Source organism: Oncorhynchus mykiss, chromosome 10 (assembly GCF_057628025.1).
Source record: "Oncorhynchus mykiss isolate SJ-2025 chromosome 10, ASM5762802v1, whole genome shotgun sequence".
NCBI classification, from domain to species: Eukaryota; Metazoa; Chordata; class Actinopteri; order Salmoniformes; family Salmonidae; genus Oncorhynchus; species Oncorhynchus mykiss.
In genome coordinates this window covers 58,705,793-58,732,170 of record NC_143031.1, presented here as the reverse complement: position 1 = coordinate 58,732,170, position 26,378 = coordinate 58,705,793, and the positions used below count along the sequence as shown (strand labels likewise).

At 39.8% G+C, this 26,378-nt stretch overlaps 1 protein-coding gene across 3 annotated transcripts; it reads left to right on the top strand.

The window, feature by feature from the left end:
* The first annotated feature begins 6,257 nt into the window (after positions 1–6,257).
* On the top strand, positions 6,258–18,624 carry LOC110534349 (signaling lymphocytic activation molecule). 3 transcript variants are annotated; one of them, XM_090187213.1, is made up of 7 exons: positions 6,262–6,447; positions 12,207–12,524; positions 12,952–13,230; positions 13,421–13,477; positions 13,901–13,971; positions 14,779–15,872; positions 16,106–18,624. In XM_090187213.1, exons 1-6 carry the CDS (start codon positions 6,396–6,398, stop codon positions 14,857–14,859), a joined length of 858 nt encoding a protein of 285 aa, XP_090043339.1. In that variant the 5' UTR covers positions 6,262–6,395; the 3' UTR covers positions 14,860–15,872; positions 16,106–18,624. The 3 variants fall into 3 exon arrangements, with proteins under 3 accessions (XP_036789332.2, XP_090043339.1, XP_090043338.1); XM_090187212.1 differs by having other exon boundaries at positions 13,373–13,477; XM_036933437.2 differs by having other exon boundaries at positions 6,258–6,447; positions 13,373–13,477; positions 14,779–18,624.
* Positions 18,625–26,378: the final 7,754 nt, after the last annotated feature.

Below are 26,378 nucleotides of genomic sequence, written 5' to 3'. Positions count from 1 at the left end.
TTCCATGAAAGCTGTAGACCCCCAGGGTACAAAAATTGTCTTAGGGTCATTTTTGACCCGGCAGTTCTAAAATCATTTACACACCACAAAAACCACAAAGACACACACACATGCGCGCACACACACACACACACACACACACACACACACACACACACACACACACACACACACACACACACACACACACACACAATTGAGATTGTGTGCTACTGATTGAACTCAGCCAGCAGCTCCTGAAGAGGAAGATCCCCATGATTGGGTACAGTTAGAAAGAACAAGCCTGAGCTCCCCCCTGCACTCCTCGCGTCAAGGGGGAGAGAGGCCTTCTCATCAAAGTTTTCCTTCACCCCCACCACCACTCTAGTTTCTTACCTCCCAAAGAGGAACAAGAATATGGTCCTCCTGAGCTCATTGCACAAAACTGCTGAGATCAGTGATCGTGAGGATAGGAAGCCAGCTATCATCGTGGACTACAAACACAATAAAGGAGGCATGGACAACCTGGACAAGGTGATTTAAACTTACAGCTGCAGGAGGATGACTGCCCACTGGCCCCTGGTCATCTTCCATAACATCATTGTGTCTTCATACAATGCCTTCGTGATATGGAACAAGATCAACCCTACCTGGATGCCTGATAAGTGGAACAAGAGGAGGGTGTTCCTGGAGCAGCTGGGAAAGGCACTTGTAACCCCACACATTCAGCGCTTGTGAAAGCTGTTCAGGGGGCTGAATCTTATTTTTGTAATGTTTTTTTTACCTTTATTTTTCTGGGCAAGTCAGTTAAGAACAAATTCTTATTTTTAATGATGGTCTAGGAACAGTGGGTTAACTGCCTGTTCAGGGGCAGAACGACAGATTTGTACCTTGTCAGCTCGGGGATTTGAACTTGCAACCTTCCAGTTACTAGTCCAACGCTCTAACCACTAGGCTACCCTGCCGCATCCTCAGGTGTCCTGATCCACCTGAGGCTGCAGCTGGGGCAGGCAAGAGGAGGAGATGCCAATTCTGCCCCACAAGGAAGGACTGTAAAACAAATACTAAGTGCTGCACCTGTGAGAAATACATCTACAAAGTCCATGCACACATTAGCATACTGTCCTACATGTGATAATTAGAGTTGATTGATTTATGTTCTTCACGTTTTTATTTTGTATCTTATTTTATTGTTATTTATGGTTGTTGTTTATACATCTTGTGGGTGTCGTCAATGGTCCACAAAATGGGAGAAGACTAGTATTTTGTAGTTGAATTCCTCATTGTACAGTATATAGGGGTTAATATAGGGGTTATGGACAACAAAGTCAAGGTATTGGTGTGGACATCACAAAGCCCTGACCTCAATCCTATTGAAAATGTGTGGGCAGAGCTGAAAGAGCGTGTGCGAGCAAGGAGGCCTACTAGCCTGATTCAGTTACACTCCGTCAGGAGGAATGTGCCAGAATTCACCCAACTTATTGTGGGAAGGTTGTGGAAGGCTACCCGAAATGTTTGACACAAGTTAAACAATTTACAGGCAAATGCTACCAGATACTAATTGAGTGTGTGTAAACTTCTGACCCACTGGGAATGTGATGAAAGAAATACAAGCTGAAATAATTCATTCTCCCTACTATTATTCTGACATTTCACCCTCTTAAAATAAAGTGGTGATCCTAACTAACCTAAGACAGGGAATTTTTACTAGGATTAAATGTCAGGAATTGTGAAAAGTTTAAACGTATTTGGCTAAGGTGTATGTAAACTTCCGACCTCACCAGTAAAAACTGTAAACTGTCAATCTCTTTTTGCTGTCTGTATACCAATTGTGTAAATGTGAATATACAAACATAGTTCATAAAAAGTAATATCAGCATTGCACCTGAGATGTTAAGGAATTAAAGCAGATTAGTATCATTTGTGTGTTTAACTGTGGAGGCATTACCTTTTGCTTTTGCACAATGTAGCGCTGTCCTCACAATAAAGAAAATCCACCATCCACAATAATTACCAAATTACATCTCTCATGTGTGAATCTACCATATATATATTTGATTGGCTTCCCAAGTGGCACAGCGGTCTAAGGCACTGGATCGCAGTACTTGAGCCGTCACTACAGACACGGGTTTATTCCCAGACTGTGTCGCAGCTGGCCGTGGCCTGGAGACCCATGAGGCGGCACACAATTGGACCAGTCTCGCCTGGGTTAGGGGAGGGCTTGGCCGGCCGGGATGTCCTTGTTCCATCGCGCTCTAGCGACTCTTTGTGGTGTACTGTGTGCATTAACGCTGACTTCACATACAATACAAGTCAAAAGTTCAGATACACCTACTCATTCAAGGGTGTTTCTTTATTTAGATTTTTTTTCTACATTGTAGAATAATTGTGAAGACATCAAAACTATGAAATAACACATACGGAATCATGTTTTAACCCAAAAAAGTGTTAAACGGATATATTTTATAGTTGAGATCCTTCAAATTATCCACCCTTTTTCTTGATGACAGCTTTGCCCACTCTTGGACCACGGTGCGCTTCAGGCTTGGGTTTGCTGAGGTGCAGCAGTGGCCTGAAGGTAGAAACCTGTCTCTCAACTTCGGAATTGCATTGATGTTTGACAGCCATACTTCAGGATAGTCAGACAGGGCAGACAGGGCATCTCCAGAAGAAGATTGAGGCGCTTTACCTCAGTGTGAAACCGAGGAATCACTCCCTCTACCGTTTGACAGGTAAGGCCCAACAACAATATGACCTCAAACACATTGTTCATCAAGCAGTACAACTCATTTGTGAAATACAATACATGATTCATATACATCAGACCATGTTTCTGATAAAATATTGGCATGACCTATGTTATTAATTGATGTAAACATTTAATTAAACTGTGAAATTACGTGACCTTAAACAGCAGTGTAACTTGAGTTGAATGCTTCGTACTCTCTTTGTTTGTGCCTCTCTTGTAGCTCTATAACTTACAGTCATGTAATATATCTGATTATAAACTGAGTGGTTCGAGCACCGAATGCTGATTGGCTGACAGACGTGGTATATCAGACCGTAAACCACGGGTATGACAAAACATATATTTTTTACTGCCCTAATTACGTTGGTAATCAGTTTTATAAAAGCAATAAGGCATCTCGGGGGTTTGTGGTATATTTCCAATATACCACGTCTAAAGGGCTGTATCCAGACACTTCCCGTTGTGTTGTGCATTAGAACAGCCCTTAGCCGTGGTATATTGGCCATATACCACACCCCCTCTGCCCTTAATGTTTAAATCTACAGTCCATCTAATCACCCTTTTTTTCAGATGGCAACAAGAGGAGGCATCAGATTCTGAGAAATTGTTGAGGACAAGGCGGCCTTGACAGCTGCCATTGCTCAACTTCACGAGTAGCAGGCAGAGTTTAGGCTCCCCACAGTGGACAAGCTGCTGAATATCGACAAATTTGTGTGGCCATGGGAGAGACTTGGCAACAGTAAGTATATGACTGCAGAAGGTATCTATTGTGGTTTAATTTTTATCTTCAGCGTAGGTTGCAATCATTGCTGTTGTTCGGTTATATACCTCTGTGAGTTTACATCTCATCTGTGGTATCACCACAGGCAACAGCCAGCTTACCATCAAAAAGGAAATATTCGACAGACTGATGTTGGTGAACAGACTGCAGGAGGATCCTGGAGCAGGAGATGAAGAGTTGCGGGAACACTGAAGGCACTGTCCCTACAACTGCAAGATCAGAGTAAGTTGAGGTTTATACTATTTGTGGATTGAACTTTTTGTCGCATTTAATGGTTGACTGTTCTTCTTTAAAAAGGAAATGTCTGTCACATAGAGAAGAGCGAGAGACAAGTGGTTGAGGATACAGGTAGTGGGCTTCACGTAAAAAGTAAATGTGGTCAGAACAGTAAATGAGATGGGGAAGATGGTTGAGAATGCTGTGAATGTCTCAATAATGATACTGTTATAGCGTGAGAAGAAAAAAAGCTGTGGGTTATGAGGGTGTCGCAGTTGTCATAGTGTCACAGTTGAGTGTCTGAACGTGGTGAACTGTTCTTGTTCTGTTTAAAAACACTCCCGTAGGACAAGAAAAGAGACTTATTTAGTGCCATTAGCACATCTGAATTAACTGACTTAACCACTACATGGTTTAACTAGCTAACATAACCCTCTCAAAATAGGTTTCTAACCTCAAGGGTCTGGTTAAAGGATAAGTAAATACTATATTTATCTCTAATTGGTAATATCGTTTTCATAAATGTGTTTTTCTAGAGATATTGTAATGAGTCAATATAAACACTGTTTACTGGCAACATATCCATGTTCCATTCAAAGAAGCTTACTATTTACCAAAAATCGTGTATGTGAGTGACTGCCCGGGATGTCAAAATGATTGTGGTATTAATTTCAAGATTTTAAAGGTTCAAATTTACAATATTTCTTAGCATTAAAAGTTATACTTACTCAGTCCTCTTATTCCCATGTGGGACATTAAGCTGCAACTATCTTCTTCTGGAGTCTGTCTTTGACCACAGCTTGTGCCGTCTGTCCCATGACCATTAAAGACCCATCTACATCCAGCTCAGCAGTCTGTCGCCATGTCATTTGCGTCCGGTGTATCTTATAAAAGTTATAGTTCACCCTATTACAGAAATATGTCCGTTGTTGTCTTACCTCGGGTCTTGTCCTGATTCCAAGGCATCTACTCCACAATTTCTTATAAATCACAAACTACAGACTCTTCTCCAAAAATGAATAGGAAAAAAAATACTATACAATATCCTTAAAATAATGTCACAAAAGTTGTGAAAACCAATCAGAATGCAGATGAAACCTGTCTGTCCTGCTATCTTTCACAAATGTGTCAGTTCAGGTGTTACAAGAATGTATTTAACGAGCTGTGAGGAACTGAAGAATAACTGAACGTGTCTGTGACTAAGCTTATCTAGGTAGACATATTTGCTCGACATGCATGTTATTTAAGAGTAAAAGTAATCAATAATAATACATTTCTTTTTTATCCTGCTTTCAGTTAAAAACAATCTCAAAGTGCTAAAAAGTAGGGATATTGTTATTATTGAGTGTACTGTAACTGATTTCAATGAGCTATTATTAGTTTAAAAAAAAACATTGTTCTCTGATAATATAAGGCTAATGTGGAACCAACTTATGGAGATGGGAGGTTGATAGTGTTGGGTTAGGTAGTTTAGTTCTTACAGGCCCCGATTCAGACTGAGATAAATTGACCAAAAAATGGCTTAAGTATAATTTGGGGGGCTTAAGTCCATATTAAATCAACTTGTCTCAAGTCTGAATAGGGCCCCCAGTGCCTAGTGTAATTCAACACACCCTTGCACAGTTTACACATTTTGCCACCTCAAATTTAAATATTAAAAGGGATTCAATTGGGATTTTTTTTCTCCACTGATCTACACAACCAACAACACATTTTCAAACTAAACCAAATGTCCCAATACTTTTGGTCCCCTAAAATGGAGGAACTATGAACAAGAAGCGCTGTAATTCCTAAACGGTTCACCCAATATGGATGAAAATACCCTCAACTTAAAGCTGACAGTCTGCACACACAGACACTAAACACATTACGCCATGTTCAAATGGATCATTATTGTGTCACCTGGTCAAATTGTTAACAAAGCAGGATGGTGAATCCTTCACAAACATACAATATCCTTTAAATAAATGCATGTCGCTACACACGCAATAATATCTGCTAAATATGTGCGTGTGACCAATAAAATAAAATGTTATTTGATATTAAAAAAAAATATTTAAAAAAATGTTTAATCGAGAATGATTAGAGAGTGTTCCTGTCTGTTTTCTCTCTCTCCTCCCCTCTCTATCTCTCCCCCCTTTCTCGCTCTCCCCCTCTCTCACTCTCCCCCTTCTCTCTCTTTCTCTCTCTCTCTGTTCTCTGCCTCGAAATGGAATGCTCATCCACCATCACTCAACATTCAACAATTATCTGGGATAGAAAGAATGCACACAGGATAAGTGCATCTATAACAGTCTTTTGAGAGACAAATTAAAGGTGTTACCTTTGATGCGGTTTCATCATTTTGAAAAACACAAAGATGCAAAGATTCCTGGGTACACCACCAAGGCTGCTGCTCTGATAACAGGATAATATCTCCCTCCATGCCCCTCCTCTTTTTTGTATTGTATGTGAAAAGCAAATACAGCTGTAGATGGAGTTGTAGTTGTTTCAAAATTAATGCAATAATTTTTTTTACCCCTCACAAACTCCACCCACCCAGCCCCTGGGACAGCTTAAACTAACAAACTCAATGTCTGGGCGCTCTTGTCGAGAATCTCAGACTATGTCATGTTATTTGTAGATGATTTAGTGGAACCAGTTGGATGATTGTATGGACTGTAGGCTACAATGCTGTTTTCTCAGAGAAAAAAACTGAAGGTGACGCTGCTGCATCTCTTCGGTATGTGCCTCTTGATTATTGTGACTGTGGTTGTGGAGACTTGAGACTAGAGACAGCTGTGTTAAACTCATGTGTGACACCTTTAGACATTTTTCCATGTGATACAGAAACGTCATATATATTATATATATATAGGTAAGCTATACATGTAGGCTTATTAGTCTTATTAGTTATGTTCCCAAATGTAATTACTGTGTCTGCAGGCTTGGCTACCTGATGCTTTATACAATGTTATGGGACTTCCACTGTTGTTCCAGGCGTAGCCTACACCCTCAAGTTACACAGCTGATATAAAAAGGAGGCATCGACCCATTTGCTAATGTTGTAGGGAGTTTTTATGTGCAACAGCAATTACTGGGGGCTGGGTGATGTTTTTTGGTCCGTTTTTTCCACTTTTATTTTTCAGGGGGTGCTACAGCACCCCAATTTCACGTGGCTATGTTCACAAGCGTCGATGGCTACACCTAACAACAGTTGTGTGAAAAAAACTCTCTGTTTTATCTCATAGAGAAAGCGAAGTTGATCAACTTGAGTAACTCAACGTGACTTTATCTGTTTCTCTGGGACAAATGATCTGACTGCAACCAATTTGCCTCTTATTTGAATGTTGGGATTGAATGTGAGCTCACACAAGTCATTCCCCTCTGTGTTCAGGATGGGGAAGAGAGAGCATTTCCTCTTGGTAACTAGATTTTATCAACTCACTGCATTAGATGTTTGTCCAACTTGCCTAAAGTGCTGCTCTTAAACAACTTCCCCTTTTCTGAAACTGTAACATGAACAACTGTGTTTATGTTTCGTATGACGTTTTAAAACATTATTGTCATGATAAGAACTAGAGTTGGAAATCTCCTCCATGGTGTTGTATCATTGAAGGACAATGAGCATACTGTAGGTCCATCAACTAAATGAAGAACCCCCATAGATCAAACATTCAGGGCCTGTTTCCTGGACACAGATTAAGCCCTGGACTAAAAAGTATGCACAATGTAGAATCTCCATTAAAACAGGGTTTTAGTCCAGGACTAGGCCTAATATGTGTCTGGGAAACAAGCCCTCAAAGTATTTAAGATGTAGTGTGAGGAGGAAATGATGTGGGTTTTCAGGTTTTGGTTTTGTCTGTCAGATCTATCTTGAGTTTCTTGACTGAGGTGCTTGTGAACTGTTAAGGGACTGTAAGGTATTTATAATGAGGGATAACTGGAGAAAATCGGACCTCTCTGAAATGAATATGGATGACCCTTCAGTAATATATATTTTTATACTCCCTGACCGTTTCAAGTGAGACAAGTGACCCTCCCCTTTACCCAAAATGAAACAAAGTGGATAGCAGAGAACATGCCTACCGTTTACCCTCAATCCTAGGACAGACCAGAGCCTTTAGATATGCAGTTTTAGAAGCTGTTCTTCATTTTGTAAGCATTAGCCTACATGCCAAAATTGTCAGACAGTTGTGGATTTACATTCCACCACGGACAAGGGTAGAGGGGAAAAGATCTCCATTATAATAAAAGCACTGCATGAATCTATCATCTTATTTGAGTTCTGAGAAGAAATTGCCTTTTATAAACACATTTATGCAATTCTACTTCATTTTACATGACTGGAGACAAGCAGAATATTGTAATATCAAACCAGAGCAAGAGACTGAATGAGCGCATGCTACAGCACCAGGGAGGCTGTGATTTCAATACAGGCTGTTAAATAAGAGAAAAAAAATATGTAATAAATGTGATAAATATTTATCTCCGAAACATGTGTGCCACAGTTATTGGCACCCCTAGAAATTCTTATGAGTAAATCTAACTGAAGTATATTCCCATTCATATTTTACGTTTTTAAGTTCACCTGAGTTATTAGGAATGCTTAAGTGGTAAGCCATGACTTCCTGTTTCACCGGGGTATAAATAGGAGGTGACATACAGGCCAAGTTCCCATATTTATCCATCGCTATGGTAAAGACCCGAGAATACAGTAATGTTGTGCAACAAAATGTTGCTGGGCTGCACAAATCAGGAAATGGTTAAAAGAACATTGTATAAAGGTTGAAAATGCCCATTTGTAGAATAATAGTGAAAACTATGAAATAACACACATCAAAACTATGAAATAACACATATGGACTCATGTAGTAACCAAAAAAGTGTTAAAGAAATCTACATATATTTTACATTTGAGATTCTTCTAACTAGCCACAGCTTTGCACACTGTTGGCATTCTCTCAACCAGCTTCATGAGGTAGTCATCTGGAACGCATTTCAAATAACAGGTGTGCCTTTTTAAAAGTTAATTTGTGGAATTTCTTTCCTTCTTAATAAGTTTGAGCCAATCAGTTGTGTCTTACAAGGTAGGGTTGGTATACAGAAGATAGCCCTATTTGGTAAAAGACAATGTTCAAATTATGGCAAGAACAGCTCAAATAAGCAAAAAGAAACGACATCCATCATTACCTTTAGACATGAAAGTCAGACAATCCGGAAAATTTCAAGAACTTTGAAAGTTCCTTCAAGTGCAGTCGCAAAACCATCAACCACTATGATGAAACTAGCCCTCATGAGGACCATCTCAGGAAAGGAAGACCCGGAGTTAACTCTGCTGTAGAGGATAAGTTCATTCGAGTTACCAGCCTCAGACATTTTCAATTAACTGCACCTCAGATTGCAGCCCAAATAAATGCTTCACAGAGTTCAAGTAACAGATATATCTCAACATCAACTGTTCAGAGGAGACTGTGTGAATCAGGTCTTCATGGTCAAATTGCTGAAAAGAAACCCCTACTAAAGGACACCAATGAGAAGAAGAGGCTTGCTTAGGCCAAGAAACAACAGCAATGGGCATTAGACCGGTGGATATCTGTCCTTTGTTCTGATGAGTTCAAATTTGAGATTTTTGGTTCCAACTGTCATGTCTTTGAGAGACACAGAGTAGGTGAATGGATGATCTCCGCATGTGTGGTTCCCACCATAAAGCATGGAGGACGAGGTGTGATGGTGTGGGGGTGCTTTGCGGGTAACACTGTCTGTGACTTATTTAGAATTCAAGGCACACTTGACCAACATTGCTACAACAGCATTCTGCAGCGATACACCATCCCATCTGGTTTGCGCTTAGTGGGACAATCATTTGTTTTTCAATATGACAATGACCCAAAACACACTACCAGGCTGTGTAAGGGCTATTTGACCAATAATGAGATTGATGGATTGCTGCATCCGATGGCCTGGCCATCACATTCACCTGACCTCAACCAATTGAATTGGTTAGCGATGAGTTGGACCGCAGAGTGAAGGAAAAGCAAACAACAAGTGCTCAGCATATGTGGGAACTCCTTCCAGACAGTTTGAAAAGCATTCCAGGTGACTACCTCATGAAGCTGGTTGAGAGATTGCCAATAGTGTGCAAAGCTGTCTTCAAGGCAAAGGGTTTAACACTTTTTTGGTTACTACATGATTCCATATGTGCTATTATTCTACAATGTAGAACATAGTAAAAATATAGAAAAAACCTTGAATGAGTAGGTGTGTCCAAACTTTTGACTGGTACTCTATATTTGAGAAGAAAAAAAATGTTTTATGATAAGAATGTATTTTTTCTTTCAATTATTTAACTTTAATTAAAGTTTGTATTTGTGTGATTTTGTAAATGAAAGACCAAGAGGATAAACAATAAAGACGTTTTTTCACTGCCCATTTTGCTGATATTTACCAAGGGTGCCAAAATTAGTGGAGAGCACTGTATATATTGTATCTGTCCCTAACAATATAAACAAAATCATACCGCTGCATTTAGCCTGTACAAAATATATTTTGGCCAGTTCTGAAGCTGTATGTTTGTGTAACAAGTCATGTATGCAAATATCTTTTGTCCTCTTTTGTCTTGGTCAATTTCGACGAAGATGAATGTGTTTTATTTTAACACTTTATTAAACAGTGCATAAAGCTATACTCTGATCTTTGTTTTTTCTCATGTCAGTGTTTGCTTATCCTGGATGAGTATGACAACAAATAGACAAAAAAAACACAGAGCACCATGTCAATGTAGGCATTTAGGGTTGGTTTCCCGGACACAAATTAAGAAATAACATTTTCATTGAAAGTATTTTTAGTCAAGAACCAGTTTGACGAAATTGTTGAATCTCTAATCAACTGTCAGCTTAGATCTTTGCTTGCTACGAAATCTAATCTTAATGTTCATCAGTCAGGCTTCTGAACAAGACATAGCACCATCTCGGCAGCATCACTGGATGTATATTAAGCAGTACTTGAGTAAAAGTAAATAAACCTTAATAGAAAATGACTCAGGTAAAAGTGAAAGTCACCCAGTAAAATACTACTTGAGTAAAAAGTATAAAAGTATTTTGTTTGAAATATACTTAAGTATCAAAAGTAAAAGTATAAATCATTTCAAATTTCTTAAATTAAGCAAACCAGACGGCATCATTTTCTTGTTTATTTTAATGTACGGATAGCAAGGGGAACGCTCCAACACTCAGACATAACTTACAAACTAAACATGTGTTCAGTGAGTCATCAGGTCAGAAGCAGTAGGGATGACCAGGGATGTTCTCTTGGTAAGTGTGTAAATTTTATTATTCAGACGCCCACCCAGACCCTCCCCTATGGGTTTAGGTGTGCGGCCGGGAGTCCGCACCTTTGGGGCGGGGGGGGGGGTACTGTCACGCCCTGGCCATAGTATTCTGTGTTTTCTTTATTATGTTGGTTGGCCAGGGTGTGACATGGGTGATTTATGTGTCTTGTTTTGTAGTCTATGGGGTTGTGTTCAGCTGAGTGTTCTAGGTAAGTCTATGGTTGCCTGGAGTGGTTCTCAATCAGAGGCAGGTGCTTATCGTTGTCTCTGATTGGGAACCATATTTAGGCAGCCATATGCTTTAGGTATCTTGTGGGTGATTTTTTCCTGTCTCTGTGTTTTGCACCAGGAGGTTAGGACTGTTTCGGTTTTTCAACGTTGTCTTATTTTGTATATGTATATTGTTCACGTTATCATCTTTATTAAAGATGTTCAACCATAACCACTCTGCATTTTGGTCCTCCTCTCCTTCCCAGGAAGAAAACCGTTACATGTTGCCTTTTCTACATTGCTTTGTTTTTGCAGTGATTTGTTAGCCTGGTGTATTTTATTTTGATTCTCTGTATATACTGTACAGCATCACTGCATTTGTGAAGGACAACATGGAAAAAGGTCAAATAAAGCCTTCTGTTTCTGGATATTCATGCTCTTCAGTGACATTCTTTCTGTGTTGGTCATCTTTGGTTAAATCATTTTAGGAAAAAATAACACAACCCATGCTGTGATAATATATTTACTCGTCTTTTATGGCGCATACTATAATTATAGTATCAACAAATGGCACAGAAATATGAAAGAGGGTAAACCATGTTAGAGTATATTGATAGTTGTAATTTGTATTTATTGGGCCGTTGTGTAACGATTTATTGAAATAACTTTTCATTAGATAACAAGTTGTATGTTTTGATGGAGGTAGTTATGGATGGAGGGAGTTAATTTTGTGTCATGTATTTAATGTTTTGAGAGTTTTAATGCATTTTGCAAATTAAATGTATCATTTTGGCCAACGTGTTTCAGTTTTGGGCTGCATGTTAATTGTTTAGAAAACGTTAATTCTGTTTGGACACATTTTATCAAGAAAAACTGCAATTTGCTACATTGCTATATTATTAGAGAATAACTATGATATTTAAGGCAATGCGTTGATATTGAGTTTCTCTTCCTCTCCACAGTACTCTGCTCAGCCCAGCATTCAGCCCAACCTGAGACTCGGCAGGTGAATGGAATCGTGGGAACGTTTTTCTATTTTCCAGAAAGGGTGTTGAACTCTGGCAATTTACTTAATCAAGACCTTGGCAGTATTGCACAGGTGCACCCTGGTAAACAAAGTAATACCAACCTTGAGAAGAGATTTAAAAACCGCCTTCACTGGAACAATGTTACTGAAGTCTTCACTTTGTCAGACCTACAAATAGATGATTCTGAGGTTTATACTGTGGAGAATACAGATGAAGGGAAGACAAAACATACATTTCAGCTGACTGTGTACTGTAAGTGTGTGTGTGTGTGTGTGTGTGCTGTAAATTACAACATCATTAAAGTGGCAATCAGCAGTAGAAACAATACTAAAGCTGTCACCTTTTGGTTTGGTAAAGAGCTGAGGGATGTTTCTGGAGAAATGTAACCACTCTCAAATTCATAGACCGAGCTATGGATTCAAGGACTGATCAGCCATCATGTAAAACATTATAGTGTGGTGATATATAGTATTTGTTTACAATTTCTTTGTTTACAAACACCAGAGTAAAACTTTTTATGGGTTCTAAGCTCAAAAAGCATTTATAAATATTCTTCAAGAATCAATGGGTACATTTAATTCATTTCTAAATCCAAAAATGAATGTAGAAACTGCTCTTTGCTACTTTAAAGATAAGATCCATTTCACCAAATCCCATTAATTCATTATTTGTCTTCCAGATGTTCTGTCCAAACCTCAGGTCACAGTCCATGATAACATCTCCTGTAGTGTTGTGTGTTCTGTGGAGAACGGGAGAGAGGTGACCCTGTCCTGGTACAAAGGAGGGGAGATACTCAACCAGACCAGCAGCCCTGACCACAACATCACCCTCTCTATACCTCTCAAGGTGGATGAACAGAACAGAGACTCTTACAGATGTGAGGCTGCCAACCCAGTCAGCAAGGAGACAGCTGTTGTTCCACATTCCTGTATAGAGAGTGATCCCTTCAAGGTGACAGGTAAACACATGTACAGTAGTAATGTTACATTACAGACATCCAGACAATACCAACTTCTATATGAAACAATAAGTATGGTAGAGCTCATTTTATGAAACCCAATGTTTTAATAAAAGTATTGTTTTCTCTCTTTTTAATTTAGATGGTGATTGTCTTATTATTGCTGTAATCTGTGTTCTGGTTGCCTCAGGACTTGTTGGACTTGCAATATATCTGAAGAAGAGGAGAAACGGACACTCACATGCAGGTATTTAGCTTTTAACGGGGTGAGGTCATTCTCCTTGTCAAAGTCAAAACATCTTGTGCACAACCTTTTTTAATTATCATGGATAGTGTTTTATAAATGTAGGAAATGTTTGCCTGAACAACAGATGCAGGTCAAATGAAGTGGCGTATCTTCCACACTTCCTCTGCTTGGTCAGACAGTTGCATTATCTCAGACCACTTCTCTAAATGTTGAAAAAGCAGAAGGCACACACACACAAGCACAGTCTGACAATCATTACTTTATAGCTTCTCTGGTGCCAAACAGACCTCACAGACACAGGAATCCATAGTAACATGATTTTTTAGTGTTTGTAGAACCTGTCTTGGGGATGAGCATTTGTGCATATCTGTCAGTTACTCCCACCCACACTGTATATTTAATTTACGTTATTTGCCTTTATAGATTCACCTGAAAGAGAGCAAGATGACGTTCAGTATGCAGAGATAACTCACATTAAACCAGCAGAAAACCAGGTTAGTAATAATTCTACAGGCTGATAAACATAGGAGATGTAATACAGCTGCTTTATCAGCCCTCTTGTCTACAACTGTTGGCTTTAGCTCTGTGTCAGTGGGCTAATGTGGTATTGAGTTGCAACTACCACCTGAGTTTGATAACCGGTCTGATGTCACTGCAATCAGTTTTGCCAAAATTAAATGTTTGGGTTACACAATGAGACGCCACACTGCATATTGTACATACAGTACCAGTCAAACGTTTGGACACACCTACCCATTCAACTTTTCTCACAACAGCAGACCACATGTAACCATACCAACCAGGACCACCACATTAGGACCTATGCCCTCCCTGGCCTACCCATTGCTGCGCCCTTGTCCAGTCATGAGAAATCCATAGATTAGAGCCTATTGAATTCATTTCATTTGACTGATGTCCTTATATGAACTGTAATTCAGTTAAATCTTTGAAATTGTTGCAAGTTGCATTCATATTTTTGTTCAGTATAGCAATGCCTTTGATCTTCTTGTGCCTTAAACAGTATGTGTCAAGTCAGTGAACTTTTAAGCTTGGCTTCTTTGTTCCTCCCACTATATTTAGGAATGGTTCTAGATGTGTTGACTGTTGAGTTACTTTCTGCAGAACAATGAGATTAAACAACAGAGCATCAGACGTGTCTTGTTTCCTTCCTCTGGTACAAAGTATCTAATAACCAAACACATCATCATTTTTCTTTAACTTTATTCTTACACCTTTTCTCGTCCCCCATCTCTGCTCCTCTTTCCTTGTCCCTCTCAATCCTTCCCTCCCTCCCTGTCTAGGAGGAACGAAGATGTATGCCAGAACTGGAGTCACTTAGAGACAACCCTGACCTGACATTAGTTTATTATAGACTCCAGTAACATCGCATGGCTGCCAGCGAGGATGTTAACACTGCATGAAGGTTGAGAGAGAACAAGAAGTTAATGAGAGGGTGACATGATAATCCACATCCAAGTGGACTTTGAGACAAGATTATAGTAAATATTCATCTAGAACACTTTTGTACAGTTGTTCCTGGATAAAATTCCCATTTAACAATTGTGCTGTTATCATTTCAAACCTCCTTTGTTGGTCATTCTCAGTCTCTTGTTGAATTGGGGCCTCGATGAGATTCACTGATGCAGACAAATTAAATAACTATACCTAGGGTTATTAGTAGGGTGATCCCTCTTTTCAAGTGCCCATTATCCCAATGTATAGATCAAAACAAATGGAACCTCTTTTAATACAATTCACTAGTGTGTTTGCTACGCTACAGCTGGGCCAAAACTTATTTTCAGTTCTGTCTGTTCTGTTGTTTAAATGTAGGTGCCTCCCCTGTATCTTTTTATAGCTGGTCATTGTTTAGCTTGCCAGTAGATAGCAGCTGTGTACAAAAAAACAGATGTTTGGTGAGATAAAGCCGCCTACTCCTCAGCACAATGGCTATTGGGCTACGTTGGAAACCACCATATAGATTCTGTTGAAACATTTCTGAGTGGTAGATCTTGGTTTGCCTTTTGACTCAGAAAGTGATCTTTGGTGAGATTTTACTGTTATTGCTTTTCACAAAATGCAGACATGATTAAGTGTAGTTCAGATCTTGCTTTGACTACAACTGTGTTCATGCAGTTTGAATGTACGAAAGTCAGAGTTTAGTTTATTAAGAAGGACCTTTTATTGCTTGTCCTTATCTAGGTACACAGTATGTAGCTCATGATCTCTTAAGAATATAATCACTCCCTCCTGCAGACTCCCCTATTAGAGCATGTTGTGCTCCACCTACATTAGCCCACATACAGTATACAGTGGGGCAAAAAAGTATTTAGTCAGCCACCAATTGTGAAAGTTCTCCCACTTAAAAGATGAGAGAGGCCTGTAATTTTAATCATAGGTACACTTCAACTATGACAGACAAAATGAGAGAAAAAAAATCCAGAAAATCACATTGTAGGATTTTTTATGAATTTATTTGCAAATTATGGTGGAAAATAAGTATTTGGTCAATAACAAAAGTTTATCTCAATACTTTGTTATACAGTGGGGCATAAAAAGTATTTAGTCAGCCACCAATTGTGCAAGTTCTCCCACTTAAAAGATGAGAGAGGCCTGTAATTTTCATCATAGGTACACTTCAACTATGACAGACAAAATGAGAGAAAAAAAAATCCAGAAAATCACATTGTAGGATTCTTAATGAATTTATTTGCAAATTATGGTGGAAAATAAGTATTTGGTCACCTCCAAACAAGCAAGATTTCTGGCTCTCACAGACCTGTAACTTCTTCTTTTAGAGGCCTCCACTCGTTACCACTATTAATAGCACCTGTTTGAACTTGTTATCAGTATAAAAGACACCTGTCCACAACCTCAAACAGTCACACTCCAAACTCCACTATGGCCAAGACCAAAGAGCTGTCAAAGGACACCAGAAAAACAAATTGTAGACCTGCACCAGGCTGGGAAGACTGAATCTGCAATAGGTAAGCAGCTTGGTTTGAAGAAATCAACTGTGGGAGCGATTATTAGGAAATGGAAGACATACAAGACCACTGATAATCTCCCTGGATCTGGGGCTCCACGCAGGATCTCACCCCGTGGGGTCAAAAAGATCACAAGAACGGTGAGCAAAAATCCCAGAACCACACGGGGGGACCTAATGAATGACCTGCAGAGAGCTGGGACCAAAGTAACAAAGCCTACCATCAGTAACACACTACGCCGCCAGGGACTAAAATCCTGCAGTGCCAGACGTGTCCCCCTGCTTAAGCCAGTACATGTCCAGGCCCGTCTGAAGTTTGCTAGAGAGCATTTGGATGATCCAGAAGAAGATTGGGAGAATGTCATATGGTCAGATGAAACCAAAATCTAACTTTTTGGTAAAAACTCAACTCGTCGTGTTTGGAGGACAAAGAATGCTGAGTTGCATCCAAAGAACAGCATACCTTCTGTGAAGCATGGGGATGGAAACATCATGCTTTGGGGCTGTTTTTCTGCAAAGGGACCAGGACGACTGATCCGTGTAAAGGAAAGAATGAATGGGGCCATGTATCGTAAGATTTTGAGTGAAAACCTCCATCCATCAGCAAGGGCATTGAAGATGAAATGTGGCTGGGTCTTTCAGCATGACAATGATCCCAAACACACCGCCTGGGCAACGAAGGAGTGGCTTCGTAAGAAGCATTTCAAGGTCATGGAGTGACCTAGCCAGTCTCCAGATCTCAACCCCATAGAAAATCTTTGGAGGGAGTTGAAAGTCCGTGTTGCCCAGCAACAGCCCCAAAACATAACTGCTCTAGAGGAGATCTGCATGGAAGAATGGAACAAAATACCAGCAACAGTGTGTGAAAACCTTGTGAAGACTTACAGAAAATGTTTCAGAGGAGCTAGCCAACAATACAGCTAACACAATTACTTCCATCTGAAACTGGAAAGACTGCAAACTAACTTTGTTTTACCTTTTTTCAATTGACATTTCCTTGTATATATCCATAAAAATGATGCCAGCTGATTCATGATTTTGACAGGCTGAGAAACTCTGCCTAATTCTCTCTCTCGTCCCAACTCCCGACCCCTACACATTCATTACTAATGGGACAGTTGGAGATCAAATCTGAATATTGAAAAAATATTGCATATGTTGGAGAGACAGACAACAAGGTTTATACAAATCTCTGCTGTTGATAACTACATGTTAGTCTAAAAGAAATATGAGATAATGTCTGGATGCTTTTTGTAGTGGAGATCAAGTTTATAAATTGCTTGGCTGGGCTGATGAGACAGTAGATTGCGCAGTCAGATGGAACAGAGTAAATAGGCATTTTAACGTTATAGATTTATCCGGAGGAAACCTGTGGAATAGACACCGGCTGGAATATGCATTTAACCAATCAGCATTCAGGATTAGACCCCCATTGTATAATATGTCCTGTTTCATGTTTTGTGTAGACCCCAGGAAGAGTAGCTGCTGCTTTTGCAACAGCTAATGGGGATCCTAATAAATGACCAAATACCAAATGTAGCCTACTGCTAGCGGCAAATTAGGAGGGAACACTGTAATTGTTTGGGTGGTTTTCAAGTGTATTTCTCTATTTATTGAGTTTAAGTGTATTTGGGACATTTTGTCCTGTTTATTTGGGACATTTTGTTCTGTTACTTTTAATGCCAGGCAGCTGTACATTTCTAATATTAAAATATTGACTAATCCTAATGTTTTTTTCTTCTAATGTATTTTCCACATATAGTGGTTTAACATTTTTATATTTCAGTATACTGTATACTGTACTGTACATATTACACCATGTTGTACACTGAGACAGTGTACCGTATAGTGTAAGTCTTGAAAGATGTGTCAGCAAAATGTTCTCAAACCTTTCTATGCTTTTACATTTGGACTGTGCTCATTCATTATTGTGCCAATTTATATTTTATATAAAAACATGTCTTGTATATTATGCCATGCCAATGATATGTTTAAACACATTTGGTCAGAAAACATGAGCGCTTCATTTATCATTCTGTGCATTTATGTGATGTATTTTTCCACAAAGATCAGATTGTGCAATGTTGTGATTCCGGTGTTTTGTTAAATAACATGTATATTTTATATTTTAAAAACAACTTTACGATAAAGTGGTCTGACATAACATCACCATCTTTTCAAATCTCTGATTATGGTCGATAATGCATTGTTTAGCCAGCTACACTGTGCAACATTGCCCTTCATAAATTAACTGCCCACTTCCAACACTTGCTCTGGAAAAAAATACTTCCAATCAATCTCTACAATCTCTACAATCTCTTTCACTTGCTGAGTTTCAGACTGGGCTGAATGCTGGGCTTCAGAGAGTAGATAGCTTAGATATCTCAGTATCAACATACTTCTCACAAAGTACAGTATATATTATATACATAAGCTACAAAATTTAGAGCCTGTTTTTTTCCAGTTAAGACCCCCAAAAACGGCAGTCTTTTTTTGCTCATGCTGCAACACTTGTCTGGAAACTAACTGCAGCATTTTCACCCATTGTCACGTTCTGACCTTTATTTCCTTTGTTTTGTCATTATTTATTATGGTCAGGGCGTCAGTTGGGGTGGGCAGTCTATGTTTGTATTTCTATGATTGGGTATTTCTATGTTTCGGCCTAGTATGGTTCTCAATCAGAGGCAGGTGTCATTAGTTGTCTCTGATTGAGAATCATACTTAGGTAGCCTGGGTTTCACTGTGTGTTTGTGGGTGATTGTTCCTGTCTCTGTGTTTGCACCAGATAGGACTGTTTAGGTTTTCACTTTTCTTGTTTTGTTTAGTCTGTTCATGTCTTTATTAAAAACATGAATAACCACCACGCCGCATTTTGGTCCGCCACTCCTTCACCACAGGAAAACCCTTACACCCATCTCATTTCTCTGCCCATGATCTATTTAATAAACACATTACCTGTTCCTCAACCACTCGTCTTTCACTCTACCATCTGTCCTCTACATGACAGAAACCACCAATATTTTCTGTTTAGAGTGGAGCAGTTTAACTCACCTTTAAGATGCAGTGTAAATCCATGCCTACTTTGGATGAAATGCATGAATGAAAAGCTGATCGTTATTACGTTCTAATAGATTGGTTGGACACATCCTCCATATATAGTTACATCATCACAGAAGGAATTGTCCTCAAACTTAATTGAAATGGGAAACTGTCACGAGAATGTTCAATCCCAGTGATGATAACAATCACGATAGCTTTGAGCAATTTCCCCTAGGTTGTATAGCTAGGGTTTTTAAAAAAAAAAAAAAAATTTAATTAACCCTATAGCTAGGGTTAATGCGAAATAGGCAAAGACTCAGATTCTGCAAAGGTCCATTATAGTTTATTCATGAGATCTCTAAAGTCAACCAAAATGTGAGCAGTCTTTATAACCCCCTCTACACACACACACACACACACACACACACACACACACACACACACACACACACACACACACACACACACACACACACACACACACACACACACACACACACACACACACACACACACACACACACACACACACACACACACACACACACACACAGTTTTATTACATTTCTACCAGCCTTGCCAGTTTCTCGCCATTTTTTTCCTCCCCTGATAAGAGAGGCATAGGAAGGGCCCTCCTGTTGTCAGATTTTTCAGAGTTATCGTGTGTAGTCTACCAGCCTCTGTTTTCTCCACACATTTCTCCCTCTAAACTTGTCCCACACATGTATTATTGGAATATAGTCTTATACGTTTCAGGGTGGAATTCTTTAGTCATTACCTTAAACATATAAATTCCCTTCTCAGAAACACAAACAAGTCTATACAATTCCTGTTATAGTTTGAGAAAAGGAAAGTCATCTTTCAGAGGAAAATTTAATTCAGTTAAATTCTAACGAGAGATGAATCAATTAACAGACACAGACACTATAAATGTGGAGTTTATAATAATTGTTCCACATGTCTTGTGAATCAAAACAACCAATCAAGTGTTGGCATACTCTGTAGTTATGGACTCAATCGACAGATGTTTGGTATTTTATGTAAATCTTTTCACCTCCAATAAGTACTATTGATTACAAAGACAGAAGGTTACTTAAGACAAAAAAATAGGAGGGAGGTTGGTTGGGGAGGATGGGAAAGGTGTGTATCGCTAGAAATCCAAAGGTTGTGTGTTCAAGTTGTTCAGGGTGAACTGTAGCATTTTAGCTTACCCTTCCCCTAACCATTATTCTAACCTTATCCCGATTCACGTAACCTTTTACTTAATTATCCTAACCTTTGTTGTTGCTTTTCCTAACCGCTAACATAAATTCTCCACGTAATTCTCTTTGTTGTTACAACACAACAAGCAACCTGGTCTCAGAGAAAGACGTATAATACTATACAGTGCATACTGAAAGTATTCAGACCCCTTCCCCTTTTCCACATTTTGTTACATTACAGCCTCATTTTAAAATAGATTAAAGTACTTGTTTTCCTCATCAATCTACAAACAATAATCCATAATTACTAAGTGAAAACACGTTTTTTACATTTAAATTCTTTATCTAAATACGTTTTCAGACCTTTGCTATGAGACTCAAAATTGAGCTCGGGTGCATCCTGTTTTCATTGACCATCCTTCCGACATTTCTACAACTTGATTGGAGTCCACCTGTGGTAAATTCAATCGATTGGACATGATTTGGGAAAGAACACACCTGTCTATATAAGGTCTCACAGTTGACAGTTGAACCCGAGGTCAATCTGACCGAGCTCCAGAATTCCTCTGTGGAGATGGGAGAAACTTCCAAAAGGGCAACCATCTATGCAGCACTACACCAATCAGGCCTTTATGGCAGAGTGGCCAGACGAAAGTCACTCCTCAGTAAAAGGCACGCTTGGAGTTTGACAAAAGGCACCTAAAGGACTCTCAGACCTTGAGAAACAAGAACAAACTCTTTGGCCTGAATGCCAAGTATCCCATCTGGAGGAAACCTGGCACCATCCATACAGTGAAGCATGGTTGTGGCAGCATCATGATGTGGGGATGTTTTTCAGCAGAGGAGACTGAGAGACTAGTCAGGATTGAGGGAAAGATGAACGGAACAAAGTACAAAGAGATCCTTGATGAAAACCTGATCCTGAGCGCTCAGGACCTCAGACTGGGGAAAAGATTAACCTTCCATCAGGACGACGAGCACACAGACAAGACAACGCAGGAGTGTCTTCAGTACAAGTCTCTGACTGTCCTTGAGTGACCCAGCCAGAGCCCGGACTTGAACCCGATCGAACATCTCTGGAGAGATCTGAAAATAGCTGTGCAGTGACGCTCCCCATTCAACTTGACAGAGCTGGAGAGGATCTGCAGAAAAAATGGGAGAAACTCCCTAAATACAGGTGTGCCAAGCTTGTAGCATCATAACCAAGAAGACTCAGGGCTTTTATCGCTGCCAAAGGTGCGTCAACAAAGTACTGAGTAAAGTGTCTGAATACTTGGGATATTTCATTTTTTTACATTTGCAAAAATGTCTAACCTTATTTTTGCTTTGTCATTATGGGGTATTGTTTGTAGATAGATTTTTTTTTAAAAATCAATTCTAAAATAAGGCTGTAACATAACAACATTTGGAAAAAGTCAAGGGGTCTGAATACTTTCCGAATGCACTGTACATCCTCCAAAATGTATGATAAGTTACATCATCCGATTCAGAGGAACTATGATACCTTCCTCTATTTCGTGTGATAATGTACACACGCCCTTCCATTCATAATGTAACCTAACAGAAAGTAATGTAACATACTAAATGGGGGGGAACATAAAATCAGCAAAAAAAGAAATGTCCTCTCACTGTCAACTGCTGTAAATATTTGTATGAACATAAGATTCAACAACTGAGACATAAACTGAACAAGTCCCACAGACATGTGACTAACAGAAATGGGATAATGTGTCCCTGAACAAATGGGGGGTCAAAATCAAAAGTAACAGTCGGTATCTAGTATGGCCCCCAGCTGCATTAAGTACTGCAGTGCATCTCCTCCTCATGGACTGCACCAGATTTGCCAATTCTTGCTGTGAGATGTTACCCCACTCTTCCGCCAAGGCACCTGCAAGTTACCAGACATTTCTGGGGGGAATGACCCTAGCCTTCACCCTCCGATTCAACAGGTCCCAGATGTGCTCAATGGGATTTAGATTCGGGCTCTTCACTGGCCATGGCAGAACACTGACATTCCTGTCTTGCAGGAAATCACACACAGAACAAGCAGTATGGCTGGTGGCATTGTCATGCTAGAGGGTCATGTCAGGATGAGCCTGCTGGAAGGGCACCACATGAGGGATGAGGATGTCTTCCCTGTAACGCACAGCCTTGAGATTGCCTGCAATCCCAACCCAACAAGCTCAGTCCGATGATGCTGCAACTTACCGCCCAAGACCATGACAGACCCTCCACCTCCAAATCCATCCCGCTCCAGAGTACAGGGCTCGGTGTAATGCTCATTCCTTCGATGATAAACACGAATTCAACCATCACCCCTGGTGAGACAAAACCGGGACTCATCAGTGAAGAGCAATTTTTGCTAGTCCTGTCTGATCCAGCGACGGTGGATTTGTGCCCATAGGTGACGTTGTTGCCGGTGATGTCTGGCGAGGACCTGCTTTACAACAGTCCTACAAGCCCTCTGTCCAGCCTCTCTCAGCCTATTGCTGACAGTCTGAGCACTGATGGAGGGATTGTGCATTCCTGGTGTAACTCGGGAAGTTGTTGTTGCCATCCTGTACCTGTCAAGCAGGTGTGATGTTCGGATGTCCCGATCCTGTGCAGGTGTTGTGGGCATCTTTCTTTTGGTGTTTTTCAGAGTCAGTAGAAAGGCCTCTTTAGTGTCCTAAGTTTTCATAACTGTGACCTTAATTGCCTACCGTCTGTAAGCTGTTAGTGTCTTAAGCCCTCGTCTCAAAAAGATTTAAACAACAGTGTATTTAGCTCAGAGCTGATGGCAATAAAGGATAATGATGTATCTTACCTTCTTCATCTCCAAGGCCTCCATCTTCACAGGGTGTAGTGATGTTGACAGTGATGGTCTGTTTCGTGACAGGACTGGCAGCTAACCAACTGTAAATGGAGTTGTAATGTTCTCTCTCTACCTCCAGAGGGAGTAAGAGGTTAGGTTGGTGGTGAGATCAGGTCTGTTGAGATCTCACATACACCTTTAAGGTCCTAACCATTAGGACATGGAGAACTAAACTTAAGTTTAGGCTGGTATGTCTTGTCGGTATGTAGGCCTAGGTTTATCTTTTTTTAACTTAAATTATGTGCTTTTGGTTTATTGATTGCAGCCTAACATGGTGGTAATTATGTTAAAGGAATTATTTGTGCTGAACATAACAGCAGCCTTTTTTCCCACTACGCCTGAACCTTAAGTGAAATCCTGTTTGTCCTAATAATTCAAATGAAAGGACATTGCAGAGTTCTACGATGTGGATGATTTATTGATTGGGGTTTGGGGTTTCCCTAGCTAAATAAAGGTTACTTTTTTAAATTTATTTGCGATTAACCTGTGATTAGATTGGAGAACAGTTTGAATTTCACTGTGATCTTATACAATTATATACTTGCGCTCGTGGATCCCAGGAAGAATATCTACTGATTCTTTAACAGCTAATGGGGATCCGAATAAAATCAAATCAAAACTGTTTGCAGTTTGTATTACCTTGTATGCTTCTGTGTTCTATTTATGTGAGGTACACTATGTGTGTAATGTATTGTATTTGTTGTTCACCCACACAAAGATGAGAGACATGGATGAACATACTCTTATCCCAGCAGCAGCCTTTGTGGTGTACTTCAAGTGTTCTTCAAAAGACAAAAGGCAATTTTAAAACCGTCCCTGCACTCCTGCGGTGTCTATAGACATCCCCCAAATCAGAGTTTGTCATCTAGGTTTGGCCCTGGGCCAAATTGTGTCGGAGCCAATAGTCGTCGGGCCAGAACATAAGTTGTAATGTAATATTAGCTCAATTCATTCGGCCTACACTACAATTTGAACAACATTTTTAACTCATCTGATTAGTACATAATGAATTCATAAATATTCTCACAAAATCACATCTCTATTCAATTACTATTTTCGTCTATATCTCTGTGGGTTAATTGGTGGGAAAAAAAGGTCTATGTAGCTTACTGTAGGCTACAAGTCTTTGTTATACTTCAACATTTGTTCAGAACAATTCGTTTGACAGCAAGAGATAAGTATCATAAGAAAGGTGGAAATAAAAATTGAAGTTTCAGGGAAGATCGTACAGAGATAGGTTTATCTTTCCATATTTTCCAAATCCCGAGCCAATGTGTCTTATTTGCAATGAAAATATCCCTGTTTGCAAATAATTCAATCTCAGACGTCATTAAAAATCCAAGCATATAACTTTCAAAGTGGCCTCCCCGCCCCAGACAGAGGCCGGAGCAGAAACATTGAAGCGTTAATAACTGCAAGCTACACAAGGCTTTTTTGGCGGACATATTATGTCACTTAAACTGGTTAAATCTGCAGTTACATGGAAGAGGGAAAACGGTTGTGTAGCCTACATGGTGGGAAAATGTGAGGCCTTTACTAGGAAGCTTGAGTTGTTCGATTTGGACTTGTCATCTGGAAGGCTGCTACACTTCAGTACACTGAAGAAACGACAGGCAGAGGGGACCAGGCCACAGCATTATCACAGAGGTGATGGAAGATTTCACCAAACAGCTGAGGGACAACTTCTCCACCATATGGGAAGACTACAGCATGCCCAAGGATATCATTGCATTTTTACGTGTTCCTCTCACAGTCCGCCCAGGTGGAGAATTCTCCTCCCTTGCTAATGAAACGACACCCTTGCTGATTAGGCCGCAATTCAATTAAAACTGAGTTGATTTGAATTCCAGACATCAAGTCAAATCAGGAATGAGCTCAGGAGTGCCGAATCCTTGTATACGTTTTGGGTGGCATGCTCAGAATACACCACAATAAAGAAACTTGCATTTTATTAACTACCCTACAGAGTGCTGTTGAGGTTACTATAGACCTTCGTTGCAAAACAGTGTGTTTTCATTAATTATTTGGTGACGGGAATATAATTAGTACAGTGTTATCTAAAATGGATAACGTTTTTAATGTTTCACTATTTTTATTGCCATAAAATTCTCTGAAGAGGACAGTCCTCCCCTTCCTCCTCTAAGGAGCCTACCCTGGGAGGTTGACCTGCAAGAATTTGGGATTTTGCACTTGCTTCTTTCATTGAAAATCCTACTTCTTCTTCTTTGAGATTTGGTTGGTGGATTGAATCCAACTTTTAGGTGCATACAACGCCACCTTCTGTTCTGGTGTGTGAGGTCACAAGACCACAGCAGTCTAAACATAGCTGAGGGCAATAAAGCAATATGTCCACTAGATGACAGCAAAGGGACTTCTCACAACTCTACAGGAAAGTTGAGAAATCCATATCTTCAATTAAAACAGGATACTTAACTTAGTGATCTGTAGTTTGTAAATCCCAAAACGTTCCCTTTGGTTTAGCTGTTTAGGATGTTCCCCTTTTCTAATTGAGTCCGGAACATGACCCATACCTAGTATGGAGGCAGGGTCACCATAGTTTAAAGACTTGTAGTGCCTTGTCATTGGGTAGTCTTCATAGCCTACCTATACGTGTACCTGTGTTCCGCTAAGCGGTGTTGAAGGCGTTTCTCTGTCTGTCAAATATAGAAAACCTTGCACTGTGTACATTCCAATCAGTAAATTACATGAGTGGTGTTATACTTAGGCTAAAAACAATTCTCATTTCTAAACCAGTTTTAGTGATATGATGCTGCCTTTTGCATAAACTGAAACCCCAGAAAGTGTTTTCACAACACTCTCTTA